General features: G+C 50.6%; 3 protein-coding genes across 3 annotated transcripts; 2 read left to right on the top strand and 1 right to left on the bottom strand.

Moving 5' to 3' along the window:
• Window positions 1-30: 30 nt before the first annotated feature.
• Window positions 31-3,418, bottom strand: GIQ15_01971 (pre-mRNA-splicing factor 38B; the record flags this gene model as incomplete). Its single annotated transcript, XM_033549388.1, has 5 exons — window positions 31-1,123; window positions 1,182-2,352; window positions 2,411-3,127; window positions 3,198-3,307; window positions 3,375-3,418. The coding sequence occupies 5 exons, from the start codon at window positions 3,416-3,418 to the stop codon at window positions 31-33; spliced, it is 3,135 nt and encodes a 1,044-aa protein (XP_033406549.1).
• A 1,510-nt stretch (window positions 3,419-4,928) lies between these two features.
• Window positions 4,929-5,899, top strand: GIQ15_01970 (DNA polymerase epsilon subunit C; the record flags this gene model as incomplete). Its single annotated transcript, XM_033549387.1, has 3 exons — window positions 4,929-5,117; window positions 5,421-5,571; window positions 5,634-5,899. 3 exons carry the CDS (start codon window positions 4,929-4,931, stop codon window positions 5,897-5,899), a joined length of 606 nt encoding a protein of 201 aa, XP_033406548.1.
• A 2,047-nt stretch (window positions 5,900-7,946) lies between these two features.
• On the top strand, window positions 7,947-11,371 carry GIQ15_01969 (uncharacterized protein; the record flags this gene model as incomplete). The annotated part of the gene is made up of 7 exons (XM_033549386.1): window positions 7,947-7,955; window positions 8,010-8,117; window positions 8,166-8,872; window positions 8,934-9,155; window positions 9,207-10,621; window positions 11,108-11,265; window positions 11,324-11,371. 7 exons carry the CDS (start codon window positions 7,947-7,949, stop codon window positions 11,369-11,371), a joined length of 2,667 nt encoding a protein of 888 aa, XP_033406547.1.
• Between the last annotated feature and the right edge of the window lie 469 nt (window positions 11,372-11,840).

Here is an 11,840-nt window from a genome sequence, read left to right as displayed (position 1 = left end):
GCAGGATGCAAGCAGTGTTTCATCCCTAGTTCACGCCCATCGAACCGATTCCCGTTCACGCTCATGGTCATCAAGCTCATCTTCGTACTTATAGCTTAGCTTCCTCCCTAGCAGATTGCGGTCGAGTTTACCATCACGACGACGGCTGGGCCCCTTGCCATCCCGGTCAGCGTTGACAGCTTCTCGCCGCTGCTGTTCCTTGAGAAGTCGTTCTCTGTTTCGAGCCTCTCGTTCCAGCGTATGCGGATCCTTTTCTGCACCTGTTCCTTTCTTTGATGAATTGCCTGATCGAGGTTGATCGGTGGCTTTTGTATCCTGGCCCTTGACAGCTTGGCCTTCGCCGTTTTCTTCGTGTCGGGGACGGCGAGAACGACGGTCGGTGTATTCATCTGCGTCGCGAGATTCGGAATAATCACGACGAGACCTCTTACGGTCACGCCGGTCCCTGTCCCTGTCCCTGTCTCTGTCCCTATCCCTATCCCTTTCTCTCTCCCTGTTCCTATCCCTCTCTCTGTCGCGATCGCGATCACGGTCACGGTCACGATGGCGGTCGCGGCCTTTATCCCTATGTCTATGGCGGTCTTCCTTTTCGGTACCATGGGCGCCTTCATCGACGTCTTCACCACGGGATTTATGTTTCTCTCGTCGATGTGATGAAGCCCCCTTTATGGTCAAGCCAGGATCGCTCTTATCAGACACATCAACAGCCCGGCTGTCCTGTCGGCTCGTGCTGCGACTACGGTATCGGCGAGAGCGTTTGGAAGAGCCACCATCATCACGATCGCGGTCTCGGTCTCGGTCCCGTCTGCTACGGTAGGATGAGGATTTATTGGTATCGAAAGCGGCAGACGGGGAACGAGAGCGAGATCGAGATGTCGCTCTCTTACTACCATACGTATCATGCTCCCTGTCATCCTTGTCGTTGTCGTCTTCACGACGCGCGCGTTTGCTGCGCCTTTCTCTCCTGCTCTCGTCTTCACTCTGTGCCCCAGCTGATGGACTTTGGTACCGATGATGTCGAGTCCGGTGGCGTGAAGGCGACTTAGATCTCGACCTCGATCGTGATCTTGAACCCGAGACCGGTGCATCCAGTTGCTGTTCGTCCCGTTTATTCGGCGAGGAACTGTAGCCGTGGGTGTGATTAGTGTTATAATCGAGATAGTCCATAGGAGTGTGCATACCTTCGCGATTCTTTAATCGATGGCTGGCTCATAGACACCGCTCGACTATGGCTATGGCTGAATGCCCTATTGTTACGTGTACTGGTATTCGGCAGACCTTCTCTCATGGCTCGAGGTGCTGCTGGTGCCCCTATTACACCTGGTCCTGACCCTGGTCCCCGTACACCAGCCATGGCCATAGGGTTGCTTGGAGGAACTGGCCCATGGGCCATTCCATTGTTATATGTCACCGGCTGAATACCGCCAGCGTTCACAGGATATCTACCTGTACCGCCAAAGGTTGGGGTACTGGAGTAGCTGGGGATAGGATTAGTATGTCCTACTGCGGCGGACGGGGAGTTATCGCCAGTTCCATTGGCTTCAACCGGTGGGTTTGCAGGTTGATCTTCGGTTGATATAGTTACAGCTCCATCCACCGTAGCTGAGCTATCGTTCGCTTTACCGGAAGACTGCTTCTGCGCTGCCGTCTGGGTCGATTCTTCCAGCGGCTGATGCTCTCTCGTCTCTTCCTCGCCGCCAGGGCAGAAGCTATCATTCAACTGGGCCTGTGACTGAGTGTGGTCGACCTGGGGGTGGGAGTGATCCGGAACGCCATTGTAATGCTGCTGCTGCTGGTGTGGTTGTTGAATATGAGGGGAGTTATGGCGCTGGAAGTTGCCCATGTTAGAGGATAGGTGATTACCTTGATAGTTGTTTGCATGATACCCGCCGCGGCCACGGCCACCAAAGTTGAATCCTCGCCCCCGACCAGCACCAGCACCAGCACCAACACCAGCACCAGGACCGACACCGATGCCGCCAGCACCCCGGCCATAATGACCATATGAGTTTTGAAAATCATTGCTAGGAAACTTCTGTTGCTGATGCAGGTGAGGAAATTTTTGGTGAGGTTGTGACTGTGACTGTAACATATTATATCCACCAACTCCAGGATTAGGGCCAAAGTCGGCACCTATGCGATTAGGGAATGCAATTCCATTGAAGTTATCTGGGCCACCATTCCACATGTTGTTCTGACCATCCCATGATCCATACATTCCTTGCCCAGCACCGGAATTCATCATCATGCCCATGTTATTATTCATCCCATTCATATTCATCCCGTAACCAGTAAACATTCCTTGAGCCGTGGCCAACGGATCCATGCCCATACCAAACATCCCGGGAACGCCTGTGTGAACGTTAGCTTGATCCAGACAGATTACGCCAGGGGCTGTGTGGTAACCTACCGATTGGGTTCTGAGGCATAACCATCCCGTTTGCCATGAAGGGCATGCCCTGGTTGAAGTCCCCGACACCGTTCCAGCCCACCTGCCCGAATCCGTTCGGATAACCGCCATCTTGCTGGGCGGGATCTGACGGTGCGACGACCCCGCCCTCTGCACAGGCTGTCGAGGCGGGAGGGGCATCAGAGTCGGTGGTGGCAGGTTCGGTGTTTTGTGATTCACTCGTTACTTGCGGGTTTGCATCCTTGGGTGAGTTAGCATAGAAATGAGGCAGAAGTTGAAGAAAGGAGAGTCCCACCTTGTCATCACTAGCAGTGCCATTTTCAGTCATGTGTGTCTCCAGGCTGCCCCCATCAGCGAATTGCTGGTTGATATTTGCGTTACACTCGCCGTCAGCTGCCGCAGCAGCAGTAAGACTGGGAGGTATAGTGTCACCAGCGTCAAGACCAGTGTTATCTGCCGTGCTCTGGGCCTGCTCTGGGTTTTCAGCAGGAGCCTGAGCAACAGCCTCGGGTTTCGTATCCGCCTCCGCTGAAGGTGAGACGTGGGGAGCAGCAGGCGGTGTAGACACAGGGGCGGGCCTGCTCTTCTCCCGTTTCTTCTCTTCGGTTCGCAGGAAGGCCTTTAGGGTGGTGCGGAGTGCCTTGTTCGGCTTACAAAGCTCTGCGTCGAGCGGGCTGTGATCGCACACCGGACAGCTAGAAGGGAGGGATGTCTGGCCTGTTCATGTATACCAGTCAGCAAAGCACACGCCTAGGGCACAAACAGCACATTCCAGACGAGTACATACAGCTTTCGCATATGGCTTGATCACAGCAGGGCAGCCTGAAAGCGTTCCAGGCGAGCTTGCTGCAGATGGCGCACCGTAGCTTGAAAGGGATCTCGTCCTGGGCGAGCGAGCTATGCGGGCCGTCAGTATACACAGTACAACACACCGACCCTCTGGCAAGGAGGGCGTGAGACCTACCTGGCAATGTGAAGAAGGCCGGACGACTGCTCAAGGCCCGCCATCTTCTGGGCCGGTTGAGCTCGAACTGGTGGGTAGGATGCCGACGGTGGTCGCGTGTAAAAGGGCTGGGGCGCGAGGAGTGTAATGTTCACGAGTCAGACTGACGGACAGACATGGCGCGAGTCCACGGCTTCTTCCAGCTCTGCAGCCTGTACCTTGCAGTGAATGCGATTCCTATATCTCGTCTGCTGCTTTGGTTGGCCTTGTGCCTTTTTTGGGCAGTTCTTGAAGTTGCGGCGGAAGAAACTTACGGTATACGGAACAACATTATTCCATACACGTGACTACGCTACGATGCAGACAGGACAGAACTATAGAGACAGAACAGAGATAGAACAGAATAGAGACAGGAGAATAGCTATATAGAGAGGAGAAGATAACTATATAAAGGGAGAAGAGGGTACAGAAGATAGACGAGGCCGGTCGTGTCAGATTAGATCAAGTCCCCCGTGGGCGAGGGAGTCAGCGATGCGGGCTACTGCTGCCGGGGACTGGAGGGAGAGCCAGGGCGCGGCGATGCCCTCAGACAGGCCCGGAGGCTTCATCCTGCGCCTGCTCAGCCAGCCGTCCGCAGCAGAGTAGCCCGTTGCATCTCAAGCTCAAAGGTATCATCATGCGGACCAGTATCGTCTGTGGGCTGTATGTGTGTGATCTGGTCTATGTAGGGTAGTCTATGTAGGATCTGTATGGTGTGTGTTCTATGTAGGATGGTCTTATGGTCTGTGGTCTGTGGTCTGTGGTCTTATGGTCTGTATGGTCTGTGTATGTGTTCATCTTGGTAGGTTATGTAGAGTAAGAGTTAAGTAGTATAAGAGAAAGAGAAAGAAGAGTAAGAGTAAGGAAGAAGGTGAAGAGGTGGAAGTATCACGTGACCACGCTAAGGGGGAGGGAGAGAGGGAAAAAAAAGGAAGGGGCGAGGGAAAAAAGGGATAAAAGGGAAGGACGGACCCCGCGGGAAGGTCGAACCCAAGATGTTTTAGAGGGAAGGAAGAGAGTTATGCCCACGCACCTTCCGCTAGGAGACTTACAGCCACGCACTTTCCTTCACTATAACCACCCACTTGCACTAGTCTGCTTTGAGTAAAGCGCGTGCCAAGGCTAGGGCGAAAAAGGCGGGAGCTTGGGCCACCGCGCAGGAGCCGAGGCATAAAAGGAACAAACACAGAACAAACACAGAACAAACACCAACAAACGACGATATCGACGATATCAACGACAAGACGAGGATACGACACACGCTCACAAGAGATCGCACGACGCGTCGACCAGCATCTTCCACGCAGGAGTCACTTTGCTTCTCTCTTCGATCTACATCTCTTGCCACCTCGGTGACTCAGCCGTCTGGCTTCTGCCTGCTTCGCGTGTATAGAGCAACTCCAGGTATGGCATCGCGGTCAGCCCTATACAAAGTAGCCTGCCCCAGCATTTGTTTGCTATATAGCACCGCCCCCTTTCCCCCTCCTCTGGATATCACACCACCGTCCCGGCCATTGCTAACATACAGTCCCAGAAATGACAGACCAGGACAACTCCTACAGACCCCGATCGCCCGACTTCTCGGGCTTCTCAGGCAGCATCCCACCCTTCCACGAGCCCTACAGCCAGCACTCCCCTTCGTCCTCCGCCTCCTACGCTGCAGCCTTCTCGACACCGATCTCCCCGCAGGCCTCCTACGACGCCTCGCCCTTCTTCAACCCGCACGTCCAGCGAACCTCGCCGCACCACGGCCACCACAGCCACCACCAGCCCTACATACCGCAGCTCTACCCGCAGCCAGACGAGATGGCCCCGCACACGCGACCCAGGACCCAGGCCTTGCAGCAGCCCCAGTCCCAGCACATGCATCTCGATCAGCAGCATCAACAGCAGCAGCATCATCAACAGCACCAACATCAACAGTACCAACAGCAGTATCAGCAGAGAAGCCGCAAGGAAAAGGAGACATATCAGCCGCAGCCTCAGCACGATCAGAGCCCGCCCGTAGACCACTCCTCGCTCGTGCAGCCAACGCCCGAGGAGCGGGCAGATGAGAAAGGCTTGGGTCCCTCTGGCGGCATAGAAGTAAAGACCAAGTTCCCGGTCGCGAGGATAAAGCGCATCATGCAGGCGGACGAGGATGTCGGCAAGGTCGCCCAGGTCACCCCAATCGCAGTTTGTAAGTCCACATCATACCTCACCTCCAGCACCATTGAAATGCAGGCGCTAACAGCAAAACAGCCAAGGCACTCGAACTCTTCATGATATCCCTCGTCACAAAGGGTGCCCAGGTGGCCAGAGACCGCTCCTCCAAACGCATCACGGCCAACCACCTCAAGGAGGCCATCGGTAAAGACGAAGTGCTCGACTTCCTAGCAGACATCATCTCCAAGATTCCCGATGCCCCCGTGGGCCGAAAACATGACGAAGACGGCAGCGACCAGAACGAGAAGCCGAAGAAGAAAGGCGGCAGTCGACGAAAGAAAGAAGACGTCGACGACGACTGACCTTTTTTTTTCCTTTCTTTTCATCTTTCCCCTCTCACTCTATAGCTGCGTTGCTCGGTTTGGATACATCATTTAACTCGGTTGGGAACGGAGACGGCGGTTGGCGTCAGCGGTAAACTCGGAGCATGCATCTTTTTCTTCAGCTTTTCATTATATTTGTCTATCCATCGGTTTAATAGTGACGACTTTATGCGTGGGCGGAAATAGGTTTTAGAGAATAAGTTGAAGTCGTGCGCGACTTGGAATGGCCATCACTCCTCTTATACATCGTTTTATTCCTCTTATACATCATTCTATTGCCTCTACAGTAGAGGCTGACGCCTCCAAAATATTACATCACGTGTTACGGGTTGGTAACTGTTCCTGGCGCGTGGCAATGCTTATCTCAACCTCCATGGATATTTAACAAGATGTCCCTTTCAATGTCTTGATGCCGTTATGACTTCTCAGTCTATACGCCCTTGGACGCCATTACCAAGGGGTATCTATGAAGAAACTGGTTAGCTATCGTGTTCGGCTCCTGGATGCCTTGATTCGCCTACATCAAGCATACTGTTGTTATTTTTCCTCAATTCTTTACAGAGATATTTTTGTCAATTCCATTTTTTTGATGGATAGTATATTCCATACTGTCCGTCAGCGAGACTATGCTGATCAATCGTTCAAGCGTGGTATCTCGATCGATTAATGCCCAATCAAGTTGATAATCTCCCTCAACAGTTGTAACCCGTAGCTCGTGAAGGCCGTGCCGACCTCTCTATCAACAGATACTGCTTGCTTTTATTTGTATCCCATTATTCAGTTCCCCCAAGAGGGACTCTGCGTTGATGATTTTTCTATCAACTGCTGTTGAAAACGCCCCCACAGCAGCACATCAAATGCTTGCTTTGCCCAGCGGCTCGATTATATGGTTCGAAACCATTTTCCATACAGGATGGCGTTCTATAGGAAAAGCGAAGATCTCTGCTCGGAGCGTGGAACAAGTGAGGTGTGGAGGGTATGTAGGTCCCGTGGTGTTGTATGGTATATATACATGCCGCTTGGGCTGTTGCAGTTGAGGGTGTTCAGCCATCCAGACGTCTGTTTTTAGACGGTCTAGCTGATGGCAACGAACAATCCATCCTCCTCCTGGGTGCCTTTAGTATTCATTGTGATCTCCAGAGACCATGAGAGGTATAGCCGCGTACAAGCCCCAGCCAATGGTAACCTCTTATCCATTGTAGAACACAAACTTTGCACATAACCTGAAAAGAGCACGCTCTCTATTCGATTTTGGACACCTCTTCTATAGTAGCTGTAGGACACGTCTGTCTTGCAAAGCCCCCAATGATTTATGACCAACGAAGAAACTCACTCTGTTATAGGAATCACACGTAGTTCCTCGTTCTTCTTTAAGACACGAGCGAGTCTAAATTGGGTATTCTCAAGCACAAATGCGGACAGCTTGTAGCCTGTCGTGAATTTCATCGCCCAATTCCACTATTAGAAATGAGCTATCGCTGATCATCGTTTATTTTCATCGAGGGGTATGCTTTTTGTAAATAAGCGTGAGCTGTGGGAGAGCTGAGCACACCTTGGTACAGATGGTGCCGTAGCGCACAAATCGCAAAGCAGGATTCTAAGAGGCATGCCATTAGTTACTATAAGCCACACTCTTCTGTCAGTGCCTCCACAGTCAATATTTTATCTCCGCGTCTGCACTTCCTCTGCGGAACTGAGTGATAGCCTGGCAAGATTTAAGGGCGGGATGGAGCTTTAGCTCTTTAGCATAGATATCATTTTAAGTATTAATCGTCTATATAAGTAGCATGAGTGAAAGTAGAGCCTGATATGCAGCTTGCGGGTGGCTTGAGAAAAGGTGTTGTGAAGTTGGTCCAGGTGTTCATTTATATACACCCAAAGTTCTTATCGGGGGCCCGATAAGGAGACAACATCAACATCGAACTCCCCAGCCTCCAACAGCATGTCAATGTCTCAGCACCATGGAACAAGCGCAGCTCAACCATTTTATCCTTTAAAAGAAGAGCTATGAAAACGAAGAGTAACCATGGACTTTGTACGCCCTACGTCCCTCCCATTTTAAATTATGACACACTAACGCATCTCGTAGTGGTCTCGACTTATAGGCGGCGCCGCCTCAGGCTCCTCTAAAGCCCTGCGCAAGAATCCAACAGGAAAACGACTCGCTGCGTTCAAGCATACATGCAACACTCTCTATGTACGCACTTAAGCCCAGTCTGTTTACGGCACGGCTAACTCTTGACAGCAAATATGGCGTAACTCGCCCTCGCTTTCCCCCGAATCTCCTTCGATCCCCTTAATTCGAAGCTCCTTGAACCGACTCAATTCAATCCTACGAGACGAATCTCGTGGCCCGTCACCTCACCCTTGTCATGCAGACGCTGCTACATCTCAAGTTTATTTGACCGTCACCAAGCTAGCATTGGCAACTAACGATCCGGGCGTCGTTTCAGCCGCTGCCGTTCTCTTGAACACGCTGATCGAATCCGAAGTCGACGGCATAGTGGACAGCCGTGTATTCTCCCGGGCACTCGTTGACCTAGTCTCCCGCGCTAACGCTGTCACCATCGACCAGCACGCTTTCGAAGACGGCGAGTCGAAGCTCGTAGAATTAGCCTTTGGAGTCGCGAATGTCATCCGTCTTAGGCCAGAGATACTGCCAGCGTGGTTTTCATCTGAAGAAAAAGAGGGGGATACAAGACGGATTGACCCTACGTTGCGGGCAGGAAAAGAATTCGCCGGTATCACTAGGAGAGACGACTTTCCGCTTTTCTATCTGTTGGTGGACTATGTCCATTATGAAGGTAGGACAGGCGATTTTGCCCGCACGGGCTTACTATATATAATCGAGACAGCATCGAAAGTGAAAGATCTAGAAAAATGGCTGATCGAGAGCGATATGGCTACTTTGATGGCGATTGGATTGGGCGCGTCATACAGCCAATTAAGTCGGTATGTACTTCTATAACGGTTTAGAGTATCTATGGGAGAATAATCTAACACGCCGCCTTAGCCTATTGATTTCGACTGACGGCAACGACGATGTTCCCGCTATAATTGCCCTATCAGACCATACAGATCTTGACAATACCGTCCATCACTCTCATCAAGGCCAGCTGGACGCCTTTCTTTCCTACCTGTTATTCTGGCAGGATGCTATTGATCACTGCAAATCGCCTGAAGTAAACGACACGCTTCTAGACCATTTTCAAGTTTTATTCCTTGAGCAATTGCTGTAAGTACAAAGCCCATCCACTTTCGGGTCGTTCGTTTCTCACAATCCTAGGTACCCGTCGTTATTAGAATCATCCGATGTGGCAGGTGGATCTACTTCTTCAGTCATCACCTACCTTTGCCGCATATTAGAATCAATTTACCAGCCGGTTCTGGTCAATCGCATATTAAGTTTCCTCCTCGCCTCGCCTGCCAGCGAACAGCCACATATTACACTTCCTATGACTCCTACTAAGAAGGCACGCATGTCTCTAAGTCGCCGCAAGTCACTTGATATTCTGGCATCATTCGCTGAAGCAGCGGCTAAACCTTCACCTACTCTCTTTAATCTAGTCGACCTTATCTTGATGGGCATCAGATCACAAAACAGACAGACTGTTGTCGCGACGCTACGGCTGATAACCGTCATCATCCAGCACCACCATGAGTTTGCGAACCTCCTTATCAAATCCGTCAGAGACCCGGGACCAGATCTAAGGGAGTTACGCACTATCCCAGCGCTGAATGCAGAGGTACAGCGATTATTTAACTTCGCGACGAGTATCCTTGACGATCCCTGCATAGAGATATCATATGAAAACTACATATCCAGTGCGCTTTCTGTCCTATACCAACGAATGCACGCCCCAACTCCTTCGTTATCCGCTGCAGGGGCTCCGAGGGTAGATACCCCATGGATAGTAGATATCAAGGGGGGAGTCTTTTCTGGAATGCTAGATTTGCTACGACGGTTCTTCACCAACAGTGTTGTTACGAACCTAGCGCTAACAAATTCCTTCTCCGCGTTGGCGTCCTCCGATCTAATATCCCTAGATGGATGGTTACTCGCTTATCCAGAAAACCAAGAATCCATGGATACTGAGAAAAAGGAAGGTGATTCGAATATGCCACCCACCGACTCAAATCGAGGGAAGAATGACCCAATACTATCTTCGATATTGAAACAACTTGCTTTGCAAGTGGAAACATGGCGCGCCGAAATTCCAGATTTTGACCTATTACTCTCTGCGCGGCAGGAACTTTTGCACCGCGAGGACCAGGCAACAACCCCTAATGAAACACAGCCTGATATTGAAGCAGCTCAACCCGCTAAACAGACGACTGCAACACCGTCTGATGAAGTACCAGCTGCTGTCCCCGATTCGATACCCGAACCAGCGTCAGGCGAGGCGCCAGCTTCTACAGAAGAGGCAGTTCCACCCCAATTGTCCACCAAAGTGGCCATTATAGCACCTCCAGAGCCAGCTTTTCCACCAGCCCTTTTACGCCCTGATGGTCATAGAGCGACCTCCCTTCAAGCCGTCCATGAGACACGAGGCTCAAGCACTGCGCCTTCTGAAGCTGGAGTAGATGAAAATGAAGCTGATGATAAAGAGGATGAAGCATCTCTGAATCACATTCTAACCAACGTGGTGATATTATATGAGTTTATTTTGGAAATAACAGCCTTGGTCCAGGCTCGGGCGAGTGTGTTGCAGGATGTGCGGTTTTCAGCTTAGATGTGCTATCATTCCATTCTGTTTATACCTTTTTTAATTTTATTTAATACTGAGACTAGCTACAGAGGTCCTTACCAAAAGACCGTAAAGGTCCCTATACTTTATCTTTTTCGTAAGGGTAATTCTAAGGATATGCCTTAAGGCGAGCGTCATGAAATTGATTCAAATAACTAGAGGGATTCGTATAACTACTTCGTACAACTTGGATTAAAGGTACATACGCTGCCGAGGAATACACAATGCTGCTATCAATGTCGTTCTTAAATCTGCTTACTAATGACCAAACAGACTCGGGACTTTTTTTGCTTGAACTGCTCTAGAGAGAGAATATATATTTCATAATCGAGGGAACGAGAAGAGCAAGGAAGAGACAAGATGCCTCGAGCTGTTAAAGGTATATTAGTTATTAGTGGGCGAGAATGCACTTGAGGCCGTTGCTAATCATACCTTCTAGGCGTGTTGATTGAATGTGACCCTTCCGTCAAAGCCATCATCATCAAATACGACAAGCTCCAGAATAACGAGTATATCGTCGAAGACTTGGAAGGCGATGATAGATATCTAGTCGTCAAGGAGAGCCAGCTCGCTAGTCTTAAGATCCGACTGGCAAAGGTATGCGCCTCTGTTCTGTCTAACTACGGGCGTACAGGATAGCTAACGATGGACTCAGGAACTTGACGGAAAGCTCATGCAGCCCGAAGAATCCGAGTCGGAGTAACCATCGCCTTCTTGTCTTCCAGTCCTGTTCTGATAAGTCGGATTCCCCGACTCGTAGTCTCGAAGAATGACCAAATAACCTACGGTGTACTCGCTACGATACCGGGTCGGCTACATCAAAACCCTACCCGTGGTATATACGCCTACGTAGCCATCATACAGACATTAAATCTGCCGGATGGCTCTGATTAAACGTTGTCAACCATATCCTTCATACCGTCCGGCTGAATTATTATACTTGATATCACCGAGAGGCCGATGAATGGAATGGAATTTGCGGGTGGGAAAAGCTGCCTCATATATGAGAACCAAGGTTGAATTGATAAATGAACGATATGATGTTCCTCAACTATCGTGTTATAGCTCATGTTACAGCTAGTACCTCGCTCTATTCAATCAACTGAGTCCCTCGCCCTTTGTTAGTAGGTAGATATTTTGAGCCGAGGCCCAGCGATGCATAACTACTCCAC

This window comes from Arthroderma uncinatum, assembly GCF_011692745.1.
Source record: "Arthroderma uncinatum strain CBS 119779 chromosome Unknown scaffold2, whole genome shotgun sequence".
NCBI lineage: Eukaryota > Fungi > Ascomycota > Eurotiomycetes > Onygenales > Arthrodermataceae > Arthroderma > Arthroderma uncinatum.
Note: the sequence above shows the minus strand (reverse complement) of the source record. Positions and strands in the feature narration are given on the sequence as shown.